The sequence below is a fragment of the Phyllostomus hastatus genome, unplaced genomic scaffold, assembly GCF_019186645.2.
Source record: "Phyllostomus hastatus isolate PE091 unplaced genomic scaffold, TTU_PhHast_1.1 phas_contig_34, whole genome shotgun sequence".
Lineage (NCBI taxonomy): Eukaryota > Metazoa > Chordata > Mammalia > Chiroptera > Phyllostomidae > Phyllostomus > Phyllostomus hastatus.
This window is the reverse complement of record NW_025333857.1, coordinates 59,994,133-60,013,693: the sequence shown is the minus strand read 5'-3', so window position 1 is coordinate 60,013,693 and position 19,561 is coordinate 59,994,133. Positions and strand designations below refer to the sequence as shown.

General features: G+C 46.7%; 1 protein-coding gene across 1 annotated transcript; it reads left to right on the top strand.

The window, feature by feature from the left end:
* The first annotated feature begins 173 nt into the window (after positions 1-173).
* On the top strand, positions 174-4,162 carry LOC123819970 (lipocalin Can f 6.0101-like). The gene is made up of 7 exons (XM_045840602.1): positions 174-269; positions 625-761; positions 1,536-1,609; positions 2,293-2,403; positions 2,716-2,817; positions 2,998-3,043; positions 4,000-4,162. Exons 1-6 carry the CDS (start codon positions 174-176, stop codon positions 3,015-3,017), a joined length of 540 nt encoding a protein of 179 aa, XP_045696558.1. The 3' UTR covers positions 3,018-3,043; positions 4,000-4,162.
* Positions 4,163-19,561: the final 15,399 nt, after the last annotated feature.

Here is a 19,561-nt window from a genome sequence, read left to right as displayed (position 1 = left end):
CCTCCAATCACTGAATACAGAGCATCAGGGAGTGGGAGTGGTTGGTGGGGCCCTGCTGACAGAAAACTGGGCTCAGAAGGAATATAAAGGCAGAGGCGCCGGATCGCAGAACCACCGTCACAAAAAGACTCACTCACAGTGACCCTCACTGAGTCAGTGTTGTTCCTCCCAAGATGAAGCTGCTGCTGCTGTCTGTGGGGCTGACCCTGGTCTGTGCCCACCATGAAGAGAAGCATGATGTCGTGACAAGCAACTTTGACATGTCAAAGGTAGAGTCGGGGAAGCCTAGGGAGTTTAGACTTTGGGGCATTTTGGGGGATTGTGAAGCCAAGTGACCCTCCCAGAGGGTGAGAGGTTTTGATGGTAGACAAAGGGGGTGGTTTCTGACCTTGGACCAAGAGCAGTTGTAGCATGTGGAAAGATTACAACCCTTGGGGACCTCCATTCTCACTGCAGGGACAGTGGAAAGAGCCCTATGTGGGGTGTCCATGGACCTGAGTTCTAATGCCATCTTCACATCACCACTGTGAAGCCTGGCCCAGGGGCCAGAGCTCAAGGAGACAGGGTTCATGCAGGGTCCTGTCTCTTCTTGTCTCTCCGAAACATTTTACTGATTTTTTGCAGATTTCTGGGGAGTGGCATACCATTCTCTTGGCCTCGGACGTGAAGGAAGATATAGAAGAACTCGGTAGCATGAGAATGTTTGTGGAATCCATCCAGGCCTTGGATAACTCTTCTCTGTTACTGAAATATCATAAAAAGTAAGTATGGCATTTTTCGTTGGGGAAAGAAACTAAATATGGTCTTGGAGCTTTATACACACACACACACACACACACACACACACACACACACACAAAGACACAAACACGCACATTCTTGTGATCACTTATATTGTGGGCCTGTGTCCAAATCAGAGTCCCTTATCACATACTGATCCTCGACCTGATCAACCTGAAGATTCTCTAGATTCAGAGGTAAGAACTGCTGACCGGAATAGGTTTAAATGACAGTAGAGAAGGTAGGGGCAGTAGAGATCTGAGTCCTAATGAGTGGGACAGAGTAGTTTAGGTAAGAGGGTAGGGTGAGGATGGAGAGCCTGGCTCATGAAACCATCTCTTACTAGTTGTAGGACCTAGAAATTTTCATTCTTTCCACCCCAATTATCCCTTGGATAAAGAAGATGATCATAACTCTTTCCTGTGGGTTTTTTCCTTTTATCTGTGAGGGCTGAGTGAGGCAATGCTTGTACAGCATTCATCTGAGACACTGGCACAGCTGAGCCCTCGGCCAAGTATCTAGACAGGTAGCCGCAGCAGTAGTGAGAGTGGGAAGTGGAGGAACAGTGATGTCAGTAGTTGACTCATTCTTAAAGGAGCAAATAAAGTGAAACAAGGAAAATAAAAGCTCTTTCAAAGTTTTACCAAAGGTTTTTCAATACTTCACAAAATGGGACACTCAGGTTACAGGTGGAGTGGGAGGGAGCCAGCCCCTCAGTATCTCACGGGCACCACTCAGCTCATTCTGTTTCACAGGAGCAACGGAGAATGTGCTGAACTGACTTTCGTTTCTGAAGAAACAGAAGAGGAAGGTATATATAGTGTTTTCTGTAAGTATACATTTACAATGTCTTTGTAAATTCTACTTCCAGCTGCAAGAAGTTTACTAAATGCCAATGTCTTTAGCATTGAGATCCCGTTCTGACTCATGCTCTTTAGGTTCTACACATGAGCCATGTAATAGCCAAGTTCTCTAATATTTGGGCAACCTTGTTTGTAAAAGCCATGTCCTGGCACATAGGCCATGAGAATAAGATGGTAGTGTGGTCATGTGTGCCACCAACAACAAAAGAAAACTGGCCCAGAAAAATTTAAATTGCTGGAAAGCTTTTGATTCCACGCCCACTGTGATGGCTTCTGGTGACCTTTGCCACAAAACCTTGCGCAGCTAGGATGCCAGTATGTAATAACAGCCAGGCTCCTAGACAGGACAGAGTCACACAATCAGCAGACATGGCCGAGGGAGGTTGGTGACCTTCAGGGCAGATAATAGAAGGTCAGTTGCAGCTGTGGCAGAATTTCCTACCACTAGGAATCCAGGTACCACAGGTTTCCATTTCCACCTTTGGAAGTCACCAGATGACACCCATGGGGCAAGTGGAATGCTTAGATATCACCTTTACCTCTTCCAGGATTTGCACTGGAATTTGTTTACGAAGGAAAATAGGTAAAGAGTTTCACTTGCTTACCATGGACCTAAGAAGTTCTGACCTGTGTTCTGTTTCCTCCACAGATGAGGGATACAACGAGTTTCACATAGTTGAAGCAGACTACAATGACTATGTTATTTTTTATTTCTTGAATTACCATAATGAGAAAATAACCCAAGGAATGGAGCTCTACGGTAGAGTATTTTCATGCTGATATTCACCTTGGAGTGGGCTGCAGATAAAAGTTTCCCCAGATCTTCTGCTGGGCCATTTCTCACTACCAAAGAAAGGTGCTGACCATGGGTACCCCCTGGCTATGTGGTGAAGGAAAGGTGATGAAATCTCTCACCATCCTAAAAAAGTCAAACTCAAGACAGGCAACATCCCCTGCCTCACTTCTGCCTAAACACCAGTCAGTGCCATCCATCCCCATCATCTGTCCCCCTGTCCCAAGGGCCTCCATGACCAACACAAAGTCGCAGGCATTACTGTCCCTCTTCCCACAGGCCGCAACCCAGATGTGAATCCTCAAATCAAGAAAAGGTTTGAGGAACTTTGCAAATACCATGGAATTCCAGAGGAAAACGTGCAGGACTTGACCAATGCTGGTAAGTTTAGCTCTCTCTGGTTTCCTCTTGCTAGCTAACTCCCTATACTAGTGATTGGAGAACAGCAAGAGAAGGTAACACCTCCAAAGGGGCCCCTCTGTCCTACCCTAGAAACTCATTCAGTTTCTCTCTGGGAAATAAGGGGCTGCTGGTTGACTGTGCTCTGTTCTGCCTCTGCAGACCCCTGTTCCCAGGACTGATGGAGCCACAGAGCCCAGGCCTCCAGGTGGGTGCTGTCTGGTGGTGCTGGGGTAGTCCAGGGGTCCCTGCCCTCCAAAACCGACAAGGCTTGATGCCCAAAGGTTGCAACACACACATTTGGTGAGGAAGCTTGTGGGGTGAGCTTGAAATTTGGAGTTGGGAGTTCTGGTTCAGGAGCCACCCCTTCATGAGCTTTAGAGCAAATGGCCTCAGTATTGAAAGGAACAAACAACGATGTGCCCCTCACAGGGTCACTGTGTGGATATCCTGCTGCTGAGCAGGCCTCAGGAGCTGATTATGTCCTAAAATCATTAACACTTCAAATGTGAAACAGGGCAAGAGTACCAGGGTGCCGGTGCCAAATTCAATACACCTCTGGGATTTGTCCATCTTCCAAGGTTTCACTCACCCTTGGTCTCACCCTCCCATTTCTGGGAATATCATCTTCCTTTGATCTCTGCACATCCTGACCTTCTGACCTGGAAGTGAGCTGTCTGACCTTCCCCTTGTCCTACCCCTGGAAAATAGGTCCTCAATTTCCTCCCGTGTTTCCTCCCTCAGCTGTATTGTGGGGCTTTATTCAGGTAACATTTGGGAAAGTCTTAGCAAGTATGGCTTGCATAAAGGCAGCACTTAATAATGGTAACTATGGTTGTTGCCATTCTTTCTTGACTTATCAAAACTTGTGCAACACCTTTAATGCTGAGGATGGCAGAAACCAGCCTGGGGTCCTCCACTGAGTCCTCTCTGTTTTTCACAGACTCAGTTTAGGGAAGGGTAAGATGGGAACAGTCACCGAAAAAGAAAAATCATTGTCCCAATGTCCCCCTTCCCCCTGTTCTGCAAGTAGCCTGGGTTAGACAGCAGGCTGTTGGCTACATCTTCACCACTTTTCTCTGCAGTGGAAACTCTGTCTGTCCTCAGTTCAACCCAGGAAGTGCTAATGAGTTTCTGGGTGCTGTTTCTCATGTGCTTATTTAGTGCCCAGTGAGTGCTTCCTTCCACGGTCCCCATGTCATCCTGTGACAAGTTCTGTGACCTGATTTCCAGGACTGTACTCCAGGAAGGCATTATCTCTGAATCTTCAGCATCTTCTCAACGTGTCTAGAAAAGACTCATCAACTCACCAAGAACCAAATGTTTTCTCTATATTTCCAACTCCCTCTGCCATACCTGGGAGAACTCTACCATGAATAACACTTTCTTCTACCTGGTCAATAAATCACGTATCTTGCAGTTAGTTGTGTGACTGTCTGTGTGTACATGAGAGACTGAGAGCTGGCAGGAGGCCCACGAGGGGCTCCTTGGCCCTGTTCCCATAATGCTCCTCTGGCCTCTGAGAATCTCCCTGGGTTTCAGGATTCTCCCACCTCTGCAGTCATTCTGCATCTCTGTGAGTGCTGTCTGCTCTTTGATTGTCCTGTTTCTTAGTGACCCGATAAAGCAAACTAGGAGCTGCCCGAGAGCTTACCCCATCCTGGAATTCTCCTTTCCAGGGCGTCACTGGCAGATAGATACTCCAAGGGTGGCCACGAGAGTCAGGTGTCAGGGCCCGGCCTCCTCATGTGGCTTCTCTACACCCCCACGTTGGGAGGGAGTAGAGGCCGGAAAACTCCCTCACCACCACTGGTATCTGTTATGCTCGTCTTATGTGAGATGCTAGTGTCCCTAGGTGTATTAAAAATATAAACTTCAATTCAAATTAGGGTGAAGGACCCTTCCCATTCTGTACTGATGCCCTGTTCATAAAACAGTGTTCTTGCCAGGCCAGGCTACCTTGAGTGTTCTCAGTTATATCAAAGACACAGGACTTGGAAAACATTGTTTTCTCCTGGGTATGTAACACTTAGTCCTACAGCCATAAAAGATGATTGATTTCCATTGGGAAGCATGACCCCCACGTCCCCAGCCCGAGGGCCATTTGTAGTAGATTGTGCTATGTCCACACCAGTGATGGTTGATTTTATTACAGATTTCATTATCAGTAACATAAATGCAAATTTTCCTCAACAAGTTAACAAGAATGCAGTAGGTCCATGTTAGCATGGTGTGATCTCAGAAAGTGCTTGTTGAAGAACAGATACATGCAGCATGACACCATTCATATAAATGGTAAATAACACAGAGAACAACCAGAAACATCATCTATGGATTCCTGTGTGTGTGATCATGCAGTGCTTCTCAGAACATGCACACAAATCACCTGGGACCGTGATGAAATGCCAGCTCTGAGTTAGCAGGTCTTGGTGGCGCCTGAGTCTCTGCTTTCTAACAGGCTCCCAGAGGTACCAGTGCTGTGCTGTGCTGCCTTGGGAGGGGTGACTCTGGTGAGAGGAGTCTGTCCTTCTTACCTTCTTCTGTGCATCAGTGCCTTGGATTGTTTTTGCCTCACCTGGTTGGCGGGGCCTCTCAGTTGTATCCTGGACTCCCATAAATGGTAAGGTATTGTCACCCACAGTGGCTGTTAAAATAGGTGTTTCCATGGAGACACGAGAGCTGGCACCTTGTATTCCACTGTCTTGTTCCTGTCAACCCTGATGTGTGATTATTTCATCTAAGGACAAACATGGAGAAAGACACTTATTTTCAAACCTGTATTTTCATTTTCTAGGATATCAAATAAAACCAGGAATCCAATGAAAGCTATGGCAAAATCAGCCTTCAGTGGGAGTGACGCTACTGCTTCTTGGTGCACTTTGCTCAGGGACTAGAGGGCCAAGATCACAGTCAAGTCCCATTGGGCCTTTTCCACCATGACATTTAAATGATACGTCTTTTTTTTTTCTAGTTCTGTATCACCCTACTATCACCTTCATGTCCATGAACACATCTTAGGACTGGAAATATACTGAGTTGGTTAAGGAAAGAGGAGCAAACCTGTTGCAAAGAGCACACAGGATAAATCCCAAAGGCAGAGTAGTGTCAATGGGATTACTTATTAAGTCACACATGCTCATGCGTCCGAGAGCTCACTCTGCCTGTGCATCAGAAATACAGTGAGGAAGCTCTGGTCTCGGCCTCCAGCTGGACGGGAGACACGGGTCCTGCATTAGTTTCCTGTTTGAGCTGGAACCAGTCACCAGGAACTTAGAGGCCAAAACAGCCAGTTTATTGTCCTGTAGTTCTGGAGGTCAGACATCTGACCCTCGGTCGCTGGACCAAAACCAATGAGCCCCGTGTCTGTCAGGGTACTCAGGTCACCTTCTGTGTCCTTTCTGAGAGTTTTAAAATTTTCTCCTTGGTAGTTTTCTTGGATATTCTTGGCTGTTAATTCCTATGTACTTTCACCAGTTTGTTTGTTTCACAGTGTAGAATATTTAAGTTTAGAATTAGCCAGCCGGACTCAGTTTAGAGGACCCCAATTTTATTGGCAACTTCCAAATGATCACACGGGGAAGGCAGGTGAACACATGCCTTCTTCTCTCCATCAGGCCTGAGCAGGGTGTCGGCCTTGGCCATGTCAGTCTTATAGAGCTTCCTCACAGCCTGTTTGGCCTGGTGCTTGTTGACCTTGACACCCACAATGAACACAAGTGTGCCATTGTCTTCTGTCTTCTTCATGGCTCCCTCGGTGGACAAGGGAACACGATAATGCCAGAGTGGTCAAGCCTGCATTTCCATGGGGTGAATACTGAGGCCACCACTGGAGCCACAGTGTCTTTGGCCATCAAAAGGTGTTTGACGCACTGGCCTGGTTTTTTTTTTTGTTTTTGTTTTTTTTTTGCGTGTCGTGGATGACTTTCAGCACTGCTTTCTTTGCCTTTACAGCCTTTGCTTTCGATTCGTGAGTGTCAGGGCCTTCCTTCCTCGCTTTGGGCACCATCCTCATGAAAAGGCCATTTGTTTTTTTTAACCAGGAATTGTTATCATTATTTTTTTCTGGTATAGAGAAATGCTAGTGATTTTTGTAAGTTGATATGTCTAGCAACCTCAATGAATTTTGATCATTGTAATGAAATGAGTTCCAGTACTTTGTGGATTCTGTTGGTTTTATAGGTATATAGTCATATTATTGTAAACAGTGTCAAAGTATCTCTTGCAATATTTATGCTCCTCTCTTTTTTTTTCTCCTCTCCTTGTAATTTGAGCCAGAACCTCCAAGGGTTCTTAGATATTGAAACCATGTTTTCTACACCAGTTGGTATAGAACTGTGGATCATCAGCCAAATCTAGTCCACTGCCTATTTTTGTATTGCCTGTAAGCCAAGGCATTTGCTGTTGGTGCAATATCAAGAACGGTATTTTCATCTCCAGTAAAGCAAGTTTCAAAAAGAAGATACCATCCCTCTTACTAATAGATCCATATTTCCAAAATATTGTAATGAATATTCAATTTTGAATTTCATCAAAAAATGTGGACATGTATTTTCTCTATTATTTTGTTAATACCTATGTAGTAACTTTGATTTTGCCTCTTGTCCTGCAAGACATAAAATATTTCCCAACCATTTCTTTAGAGATAGTGTTTGCTGGCCCCTTTCCTGTACCATGGCCCTTGCCCTGACTGCTTTTTGCTCTGGTGATTTGTGCTGCACTGTCTCCCACATACATGCGATTCTCTCACTGAGCCCCTCAGAGCACCTTCCATAAAATGGGCATTAAATTTTCTAACTGTGGGATTAAGGAGATGTTTTTAAATTGTCTGCTTACAGCTCCCCTGGAATGACTTCAAGCTGAACGGAGGAAACATAGGTAAATGTCAAATAAACTTCCAGTGTAAATATCAACCCAGGACACCCCGAGGTCATCTGGCATTTCAAGATTGACAAGGGAGACTCCATATCTCCCTTCCCAGCTTTGGACACTCTGCCAGTTCAGCCTCTGGTCCCAGGACACAGTTGTGTTGAAACTGTCCGCCCCTGGAAGCAGGCCCATCAACTTTCCTGAGCTTTCCAGAAACACTGTTCTGCTGCTCGAAAACCCTTTACGAAGGCTCTGATTGGCTCCTAGAAAAATAGACAGTTGCTGGCTGACCCCTTGGCAAAGAAAGACAGAGGCTGGGTATGCCAGCCAGCTGAGGAGAGCGCTGCCCCGGGAGAAGACCTGGTCAGCAGCACTGACAGCGACAGCCCGACTGCCCGGCTCCCCACAGCCGCTCTCGGTTTCCCACGGGTCTGTTACACCTGCGTTGGTATGCACACAGTGTTCCTCCGACCCCCGTGACACTGCTGTCTCTGGACTCTGTGTGAAATACTCAGACCCAGGTATGTGCATGTCCTGAACCCTCATGACATTCCAGTCCCTGTGTCACCTTGAAACCAGAAATGCCGGAGTTTGTGCCACCTTTACTACGAGAACCAATAACTAGAGACAAGGATTGCATCTTTATGGGTGCTTTATTCAGAGGCCAGCAACCTGAGAAGACGGCAGGCTCTGTACCCTCAAAATCTGTCTTAACATCTCATCTCAGGCCAACCTCGTTATAAGGAGAAGAAAGGGCAGGTAACGGGCTTGGAGAAAAGGTGAGTCAGGTAAGAGTTGCAGTGTGGCTGCCATTTTCCTAGTGCTTCTTCATCTATTGGTCAGCAACTCAGATACCGCCTCCTGCGCTGGTGGACCCCCTGGGGCCGGGAGGTGGAATTGCTCGTGGTCCTCCTGAAGTCACATAGGTCCTGCATTCCAGTTCCTGGAACAACAGCTTTCCACCTGCAGGAATCACTTAAGCATTAATCACTTAAGCCTTAAGTCCGCTAAAACCTTTAACTCTTGAGTTCCCCTGTCAGCCTCACACAGAGGACTCCACTGAACCCCAAGCATTAGGCAGTGCTCTTTCCCCACCTTCTTTGGCCTGTCACGTTTATTTGTTCACAGCCCGGACCCACTTCCCAGAAGGGAAGTGCAATGAAGCCAAGGAGTTGATTTTGTTCCCTCATCAGTCAACACCTGAAACGGTGCTTAGCCCCTCTGACGCAGGCTCACCACGGGCATTGGCTTCATCAGTGGGCTTCCCTGATCTGCACAGGAAAGCCTGGGGACTTGTTTGACCAGCGACATGGGAGTGGAATGTGCCCAAGTCGTGGGCTCCAGGATTTTTTAAAGCTCTCAGGTTCAAAAGTGCAGCCAAAGTTGAAACACATCCTTGTAAGGATGGGATGCGTTGGTCTCACCACTTATCTGTAACGTGGAGTCTCCAGAACTGGAGTGCAGAGAGAGGCTGCCTGGAGTCACCCCAAACAGTGCTCTGTACTTGGGGTGGTGGAAGGAGGACTGCACTTTGGCCGAGGGGTTCAGAGGAGTTCCAGAGAATGGCTTAGACTAAATGCAGGTCAAGTTTTCCTACTCTTATTTCCTGTTTCCTTATTTTCCTGTTCAAGCTTCAAGTAATTAAGTTCCCGGCTGTCCTCTCAATGCTTTAACAATATCAACCTTCTTTAACTTCCTCTCTGTATAATAACATTGCCCCCTTGTTTTGTTTTTATTTCTCTTTAATCTCTTTACCTTTTATTCAGTCACGGTAAAGACGCCCAGCAGCGCTTGCTATTCCGTGCTGAGCGGCCAACGGACCGTTTGGAAAGAGGAGCAACGAGCCAGCTCCCCTTCCACGGAGCTTCCTCTGCACCTTCGGAGGACCGATCTGACCGCATTTCCCCGCTTCTTGTTAAATGAGCAGTTCAGCCGTCGTGAATCCTAGTGTTATCGCCCTGTTCTCAGCCAAAATCGGTCTCTCCCTTTATTGCGCTTGCCTCGTACAACTTGGAGAATCTAAGATGAGATACAAGGAACTGTATTAAAAGGATACATTTCCCCTGGCAGGCATAGCTCAGTGGATTGAGTGCGGACTGCGAACCAAAGTGTCGTAGGTTGGATTCCCAGTCAGGGTACATGCCTGAGTTGCAGGCCATGACCCCCGGCAACATTGATGTCTCTCTTTCTCTCTCTCTCTCCCCCTCACCCTTCCCTCTCTAAAAATAAATAAATAAATAAAAATCTCTTTTAAAACCTTTAAAAAAAGATACATTTCCCATTCACACACAGAACTACATTACAGTGAACTTTCGAAGGGAAGGAAAGATCCTAGTTGCGTGTGTGTGTGACTCCAGTGTACCACGTACAGTAGGAAGTCATATCAAACACCAGAACATAATACAAGTTAAAATTTGGAGAATAAAGGCACAGAGCACACACTGTTCTTGGGCAGGACATGGGTCAACAGAACAAAGCACAAACTGACTGGTAGGGTTCTGTACCCAGGTGATTCTTACACATTCATTGCATTAGAAACATTACCTCCATCTTCAAAATACTCCAACATCCTCAGACCACTCTCCAGAACTATTTCACATTAGTTTTAGGCTTAAGGTTCTAGCAATGTCCTTAGTTCTTAAAGGCATAGCTTATGAGTATATCTATCTTTAAGGTATCTGGAGAATGTGTTAAGGAAATAGCACAGTGAAGTACGTGGTCTGTAAGGCTGATTCTATTTAAGAAATCACTGCTAGGCCTCCAAGGAAACATGGTGTATTAGGCATATGATTACTGTGCCCCCTCCCGAAACACCACTCAAATGAATGGAAAGGTTTGGGGGATAAAAAGAGGGAGGTGTCCGCAGAATCCGTCAAAGACGAAAAGAATGAAAGAGGAAGCAACAGCAGGAGAGGAAGGGCACACACTGGGCAGCTGGCAGGGGACTCCACAAGGGCTGAGTCAGCGAACCAGAGAAAGTTGGACGTGAGCCCCTGCAGGGGAAGGAAAGGCAAGAAGAGCTCAGATCCCCAGGGCTGCACTCAGGAGAGGTGCCGGCTCAGGAGGGAGGGAGGCGGGCAAAGGGAATCTCTGCGAGGATGGGTCAGAAAGGCACTTCAGCACCCCTCTGCAGCAAGCCCAGATGGTCCAGCCTGGTACCAGGACAGGAGGGGGAGAGGCAGCGAGAAGTGGTGAGTTTCTAGACAGCCCACATGCTTTCATGATGCATGGAGTATGTAGCATGAGAAGAGGGGAAAGAATGACATCTTGGGTTTCTGACCCAAGCAAGAGGAAACGTGGAGTTGACATTAGTCGAAAGGAACACTGTAGGAGTTACAGGCTTAGAAACGAAGATTGGGAGATCAGACGTAGACAGGTGCAGGCTCATAGGCCCGTGGGACGTCTGAGTGGCAGAGCTGAGCCAGCACCTCTGCCGTCCTGGTCAAGAATCAGACACGCTCTCTTCTCCAGACGGGGGCATCCTCTCTGTGCTCCCAGGTTGTCTGCCAAGCACACATCTGTGGAGACACAGTCCAGGACATAACGTGCCACAAGGCAGGCAGGAATGGTACGGAACAGGGTCCCCCACCAGACAATGCCCACTCCGTCATGTCTATTTGGTCTTGGCTTCTAGAAATCTTCCGCTATGAATGCGCCCTTCAGTCGGCCACTCTGACCATCACCGCCAACAGGAGTTGAGACCAGATCTACGCAGTGTGTACTCTAAGAAGCAGAGTTGGACCAACTTGCAATATTGACCTTGGCTACGCCCCCTAGAGCTCCTGCTGAACAAATCCTACAAATCATAAGTATCTACCTTAGAAAGCCAAGGGGATTTCTCCTAAGTTTCTGTACTAACTTGAAGCTTTAATCTGGGTGGAGAAAGATACAATAGCAATGGCACGGCCCTACCTTGACCCACAAGAGGGAAGTCGAGGGTGATTCCTTCATCCATAACCACCCAAGACCAAGGTGGTGTTTCCTTAAGCACTTCTAGGTCTCTTATGACCACCTCTTAAGGTGCGAGCCACTGTGTTTTGGGAGAAAGCTAAACCGTAAGCACTACAGTCCCAAAGGAGAATGTCCTGGAAAAAAAGCTTACAATTCTGGGGGCCCCCAAAGTGGGGTCAACATCGGTCAGAAAGCACAGGTTGCTGGTGGTTCCGACACAGCCTCCCGGCTGCTGGTAAGCCTTCAAGTGCCCAGCTCTGTCTACTTGGAGGGTCTGCCTGAGGCCAGCCAGCCCACGCAGTCCCCGGCACCAGGTGGGCCACAGCCCTGTGCCTCACAGTCTTCTGGTCAGAGCCTTCTGGCAGAGGACGGCTGAGTCGACAGCCGGGTAAACTTTTTGCAGACATTTGGGAGAAACGTGCTCTGGGTTTTCCTTCTGTTGGAAGGCTCCAGGACGGTTCTGGAGGACGGAGAGGTTGCTAACGTCCCTCTCCCCCAACGCCCTGGTGCTGCTTCGTTGCTCTTTCTTCACCTCCACAAAACCTCATGTCCCGTTTCAGGAGAACTTGACCTTTTATCCAATCATTCCTACTCACACCCAGACCTTTCATCCAGAAAAAACAGGTGGGAGATAGGGCATTTTTATGAAACTGAAGAATATAGGTGGGAGTCCCCTCTTTTGGTGTCATCAACATAAGCCAATCAGGCACCTGAAGAAGTATCAGCGGGGAGGCAGCCCTGACAGCCTCGGACAGGGGTCTGAGAGGTGACAGAGTGGATCTGCTAGGGAGGGGGAGGGGAAGCACCCTCGTGAGGTGGCCGCCCTCACCATGAAATGGAAGGGTTGACTTTTGGCAGGCGTCACAAATGTGGCCTGAACCTGTAGCTGAACATCAGAGACATTCAATTCAGTCAGCAGCTTGATTCCGGCCGGTCTCGGAACCAGCCGGTGCCACAGGCATCTAACTGAATGGTTCAGACAGTCCAATCAGCAAGCTCAGTTCGTTTCAATGGCTTCAGTGCCACCTTTGACCTGGCAGTCTATGCTCTTCCAAGTGGAAGATCAAGCAGTTAGGCCATTGGCAACAGCCCTCGAGTCTGAGCTCTGCCCACTGAGTGGGGCACCCACGTCTGCTTCCAGCAGGGCTGACTCTGAGGCTGTTACAACCAGCCCAATAGACGCTGCCCGGCGTCTTCTTACCCAACCCCTCGTCGTGCCAGGCGCAGGAAGGCCCGATGGAGGGCACCACAGGGCCAGTGGCTTTGCTCCAGGGTTTTTTGGGGAGTGGGGTAGGGATGTGGGTGGGAGGGAAAAAGTTTTCGTGGAAGAAGTACAGCTACTTTTCCCACTAAAGCCAAAATGCCCCTGGGGCCAGGACAGCAGTGTTCTTGAATATATCATGTTAGTCTTGAAGTCCATAATAGGACTTTGAAAATAAAGTCACAGCCCTTCATGGGTCAAGCACTCCGCTTCAAGAGGAGCTCAGCAAGCTAAGAGATGCTTTCCAGCAGGAGTCTGCCTGGAATCACGTGAGAGGGGCCACAGGTCCAAAACCCTGCAGGCGCCCCCAGGCAGTTTGTCTCCCTTCCCCAGAAGCTCCAATTGGCGAATATCCGCCAGAGACTCCTCCTGTCTCCAGGGCCCAAGGTGTTGAGGCTCCTGTTGGGGGGCAGGGGGTGGGGCAAAGACAGTGTTTTCCTTGACTGCCAGAGAGATTGACTGTCCTGAGTCCGCCCATGTAGACCTAAGAGACTCCATCTGGCATCTGGCCCCCGAGTGTTTTCAGGTTCATCGGCCACGCCGGCTGGCAAAGGTGTGTGGACACCGTAGTTAGGGCGATGGAGACCGAGGCTTCAGACGTGGCCACCAACAAGACATCTATACAGTGAAAACTTTGGACATCGGAGGGGGAGGCTGTCACGCTGACTCCTGACCCACCTACCGGTGGCAGAGGGCAGTGGGGCTTGTCTCACTGACTTTTCTCTGTACGCAGCTCTTCCCTGATGGAGCTAGTCCTTTCTGGGAGGGGAAATGCAAGCATATTCCCGCTATCCTGTCAGGTGTAGACGCAACAAAAGCAGTGTATGAAGTCAGCCCAAAGGACGTCATCTACAACATCACGTCAGTTTCTCTCTCTCTCACTACAACCTTGAGCTCCACCCAGGCACCCTTTTCTGCACAAGGCCAAGTAAGGTGGTGACTTGGGTGCCTATATCTGACAGACCCTTTGTCTTGCCCCTGCCTGAGGTTCCCTAGCATACTCGGCTTTTTCCTTAAAGTGGTTGGTGTGCAGGCAGAGGGGAAGGGAGGGGCCTGGGCATGACAAGGGGGCGAGTGGCTCTGCATCTAAGCAAGGCCCGCCTGCTTAGTTTCCAGCAGCCCAGCCGCCGCGGCGGCGCTGAGGTGCCCCTGCAGCAGGACAGCTGTGCTCCTGAATATCACTTGTTGCCTTGGAGTCCGGGTAGACCCGTCCCAAAACGGGAATATGAAAAACAGAAAATCCAGAGACATAACCAAATGCACATGGAAATTTCACATAAAGCAAGGAAGCATATCCAGGCGGTGTGGAGCAGACAGACTTTTAAAGATAAGTAGGGTTTTCATAAGAAATTATACGCACAGAAAACAGGTAATGCTAGGATAAACTGTGAACAGCTCAGAGAGCTATCTGTAAAGGAAAACAGAGAAGAACCGGAGGGAAATCCAAGTGAATTCTTTTACATTCTGGCAGTGAGGGGAACTTTCCTAATTATGATTGAAATATACTTATAAAAAGTATTGATTAAATTGACTACACAAAAGCCAGAAAACTTTTGCATGGCAAAAGATACAGTATAAAAAAAATCAAGGGGTCAGTGACCAACTGAGAAAAAAATCTTAGTTACATACCACGGAGTGTTAGTGTCACTAATATTATAAAGGGCTCTGAAAATTTGAGAAGGAAATCAATGACATGATAGGGAAAGGAAATATATAAACAGATCACAGAAGAATAAATGCAAATGGCCCTTAAATATGAAGAGGTGCTCTACCTCACGCAGGAGAGAAACGCAAATTAAAATGATACTGAGAGGCAGTGGTCCTTACCCGTCACACTGGCAGCAATTCCAAGTATAACAACCGGCTCTGCTGTGACGCTGTAGGGAAACAGTCTCACCAGCTGCTGGTGGTCTCCGGGGGCCTTTCCCCTGCACCACCCATGACAAACATCAGTGAACAAGTTTTTTTTTTTTTTTACTTCAAGTTGAAACACTTCATAAGGCTCTGGGAACTGGTAGAAAGGATTTGAGGGTTTTCTTTTCCCATCTCCTTTAAGTCACTGGAGGTAACAGGGCTATTAAGCCTTTTCAGTCGTTTTTTTTTTTATTTTAATTTCCTGCTATTTTAATCACTTCCCTCTCACTAAAACCATTGCCTGATTTATGGTGTTTTCCATCATGACATGCCACATTCTATTAAGAAAGTCACACGCACGGACATTTGACCAGCTTTGGTTTGTAACAAACTACCATGATCTTAAGAAATAAAAGGTTGCCGAGGAAGCCCAACGGGAGCGGCGGCTGCAAGGGATTAACCAGACCAACGTCACGTCACCACCCGCAAGTCAGGTGTCTAACGCAATGCTGTGCCTTTTAATTTCTACATGTTTGATTCACTTACAGATGAATTACATCAAGGTGACAAAGACAGCCCAAAACCCATTAAAATATGGGGGTTCTCAGAGCCCTAAACCAGGCTATTTGTCAGTGAAAATATTTTTCAAGCAGCTGCACGGATCACTTTATAATTGCAGAATGAAAAACATACAATAGCGACACCTTGTGGTCACCATATTAACCAGCCGACTAAACTAAGCACCACCCTAGCGGGACCGCCTGAGATCGCGTCTCCTTCCCAGTGCGTGGCATCACCTGCGACACATTCATGAAATCTTAGCCCTAATCTCCAGGTTGCAGGAAACTCAGGGCCTCAGGAACACAGGGACATACTTGGATTTTCTGTCTTCTTTAGGTAACTCTGCAGTAACAATTTATTATATGATTCTACAACTTAATCATTGTCTTCCAATCGGGTGTTTAAACATGGGGATTTACTTCACTTCACTTATAAGCAACATTAGAAAGGGTCATGACTCCAGTGTTGTAGCCATGGGCCCGCAGTGACCACTAATGCTGCACCTGCTCATGATACAAGATAAATACACACGGACTACCGAGTTCTGTGGAGGAATAGGAATGGCATGGCCACCCTCTCTAGTGGAGAGCATGCCAAGCCACCGCCTAAGTAGGCTTTTTATTAGGCAGTATTGGGTAGGGGTACGGATACAGTTTTTGGATTATAGTCTGGCAGGGAAGATCAAACAAGTAGGTATCTTTCAAAGAGCTGAAAGGGCTCACGCCGAGTTTGGGGTTTTATCACCTTAAGAGCTACAAGGCTAGTTTCATTTCCTGCCTGTGCCTTCATATTCAAGAGCATCCTCAGCAAGCAGGTCTCACAGGATCTTGCATATTCTATGCCCCAGGTCTTATTACTCCGGGGGTCTGTCAACTCTGGTCTGGACTGCACCGCCCCTGCTGTTTCCGCAGGCCTGAGTGAGGCGGAGGAGACAAAGGCAGCTGGGAGACTTGGATTTCTCACATCTAAGAACAAGGACTCAGGCTTTGTCAAAGCCGAGGGGGTAGGGGTGATGTCGATCACCTCTTCACTTCCACAGCCCCCTGAGTCTCTTCCCTGAAGGCCTTCTCACGTGATCGTGTCTGTCTTAGATTCATCCTCTTTGGAGAATTGTTACCCATTATTGACTAACCGACCAAGCGATGGGAGCCAGACATACAGCAGGCAGCACTCATGCCAGGGAAATAAGTTTTGTTTCCTTAGGTCTCCTGGTTTCAGAGGTCTCTCACTCAGCCTTAGCCACAGGGGGTTACAGCTTCCTGAAACCAGGCAGGGTGGACCCCAACACTCGAGCATCAAACCACCTTTTGGCGTAACATGTAGCAAAAACTTGCTTTTGTTTTTAAAAAGTAGCAGTACAGCTTGTAATTTAAATCAACCACAATATGCAAATACGTTTCACACAAAGGACTGCAGCCAACCTAGGCCAACTCTGTTATTTTACAAAACAAGAAATTAGAGGAATGCAACAGGAGGAAAACTTGGAAAGAAAAGAGCTGTGATCCATCCCTTCCACTGAGAACATACTTTCTTCTAAAAAAACATAGTTGTGTGGCTGCAGGTAGACTTTTTATACTGGGATGAGTTACTCCAGCATTTTTACCTGCATGTTCCAAGTCAGTTCAGGCACATCAGTCCTTTCAGCAGAACCTGCCTTAGGCACTTAACCTTTCATGGCTCAGATGTGCCAAGACAAAAAAAAATGGCCCAAATGGAAAAACAGATCAAAGCTCTAGAAGAAATACAACTAAGTGATGAAGAGATAGCCAACCTTCAGATGTGCAGTTCAAAGCACTGGTGATCAGGAGGCTCACAGAATTAGTTGAATTTGGTCATAAATTAGATGAAAAAATGAAAGCTAAGATAAGAGAAGTAAAGGGAAATGCATAGGGAACCAATGGTGATGGGAAGGAAACTGGCACTCAGATCAATGGTGTGGACCAGAAGGAAAAAAGGAACATCTAACCAGAAAAGAATGAAGAAACAAGAATTCAAAAAATTGAGGAGAGGCTTAGGAACCTCCAGGACATCTTGAAACGTTCCAACATCCGAACCATAGGGTTACCAGAAGGAGAAGAGGAAGAGCAACAAATCAAAAACTTATTTGAACAAATAATTAAGGAGAACTTTCTCAATCTGGCAAAGGAAAGAGACTTCCAGGAAGTCCAGGAAGCTCAGAAAGCCCCAAAGAAGTTGGACCCAAGGAGGAACACACCAAGGCACATCATAATTACATTACCCAAGATTAAAATGAAGGAGAGAATTCTAGAAGCAGCAAGAGATAAGAGGACAATCACCTACAAAGGAGCTCCCATAAGACTGTCAGCTGATTTCTCAAAAGAGACCTTCCAGGCAAGAAGGGGCTGGAAAGAAGTATTCCAAGTCATGAAAAGCAAGGACCTACATCCAAGATTGCTCTATCCAGCTAAGCTTTCATTTAGAATGGAAGGGCAGATAAAGTGCTTCTCAGATTAATTCAAGTTAAAGGAGTTCATCATCACCAAGCCTTTATTATATGAAATGTTAACGGGACTTATCTAAGAAAAAGAAGATAAAAAACATGAACAGTAAAATGACAACAAACTCACAGTTATTAACAGCCACACCTAAAACAAAAACAAACTAAACAAACAACTAGAACAGGAACAGAACCACAGAAATAGAGATTGCATGGAGAGTTATCAGCAGGGGAGTGGGAAGAGAAGAGAGGGGGAAAAGGTACAGAGAATAAGTAGCATAAATGGTAGGTAGAAAATAGACAAGGGGATGTTAAGAACAGTATAGGAGATGTAGAAGCCAAAGAACTTATATGTATGACCCATGGACATGAACTAAAGCAGGGGTGGTGGGGTGTGGGATGTGGGTGGGATGGGCTGTGCAGGGCAGGGGGGGAATAAAGGGGTAAAAATGGGACAACTGTAATAGCATAATAAATAAAATATATCATTAAAAAAACAAGAAATTATTTAGCATCGTTGATTTGGAATGCCTGTCTGTGCTGAGATTCCCCCAAACTGCCCCTGTTGGTGAGAGAAAGATGAGTCATTCAGTGGTTTTTCTCAAAGAGAGACAGCTGCCTTTTCTCTCCTGCTTATCACGTAGACATGCGCTGGCAGGGACAGTCTAGGATAGGTAGTGCAGATTATAAAATCATTGCTCTGAGAGCACTATCATTATACCATAGTGTTATGCAGTAATTACTATGTCTCTGCCCTTTATTTACTAAGCGGCAGAATCCTTAAAGGTTTGGGTCAAATATGACCAAGTAAGAAAGATGAGGAATGCTTGCATAGAAATGCTGAACTTGAGAAGCTTTGCTGTTGATATTCAGGTCATGTTTTCTAATTTAAAAAACCTTTTATACTAATTAGCCTATTAAAGTGTGAATAGAGAAATTATTCTTTTTAAATATTTTATTAGAAAATAAGCACTTGTATGTAATGGAATTCATGGTGTATAACACGACACATTGTGAGATGCTAAATTATATGCCATTTTAGTTATGTAAACAACATCTCAACCAATTGAAATGCAGAGAAATTTTTATATGGTCTTGTATTGGAGGGGGGACTTAAATGTTAATAAATGTGTATTTTCTACTTTAGGTAAGTACTCCTCCCAAGTAAAGTGGGTTCTCGTGGGACATTGTTCACGTTGAAAACAGATAAGGCTTGGGGGACTCTCGTGGTTGATCGGGGGGAGCCCCGTGGTCCAGGATCTCAAAAAACAGGGAGGAACAAGCAGGGCTGCTAACCAGGGAAAATGAGATCAAGCGTGTGCAAGGGGATGGGCACCAGAACTAAATCTCTCCCCTTCTGTCTGTAGCAGCGGATCACTTTATCAGACCCACCTGTATATGTCGGGGTTGCTTTAAGTCACAAAATAGTCTTCGTTCTGAAATGACAAGGTCCATTTTAATTTATTAATCAACATGTTGATGTTCATTATCAAGAAGACAGGTCTTCTCCCTTCCTCTAGGGTTAAGGCCACTGCAGACTTAAGGGAAGTGGTTTTTCTTTTCCCTCCCCTCCTTTGCTTAGATTCCTAGGGGCAGCTTCTGGGCCGTCGGAGACTGGAGAGCAGTCAGAGTGGATGCCTTCTTCTCACATAGTATCTCATCCTCATCTGACCCATCTTGCCTTTTTCCCGTGACCTTCCCCAGACTGCAGAGAGGCCAGCCCCTCCCTGTTCCTGTGAGACCTCGACTCATCACTGCCCTCTGCATCCCAGTTC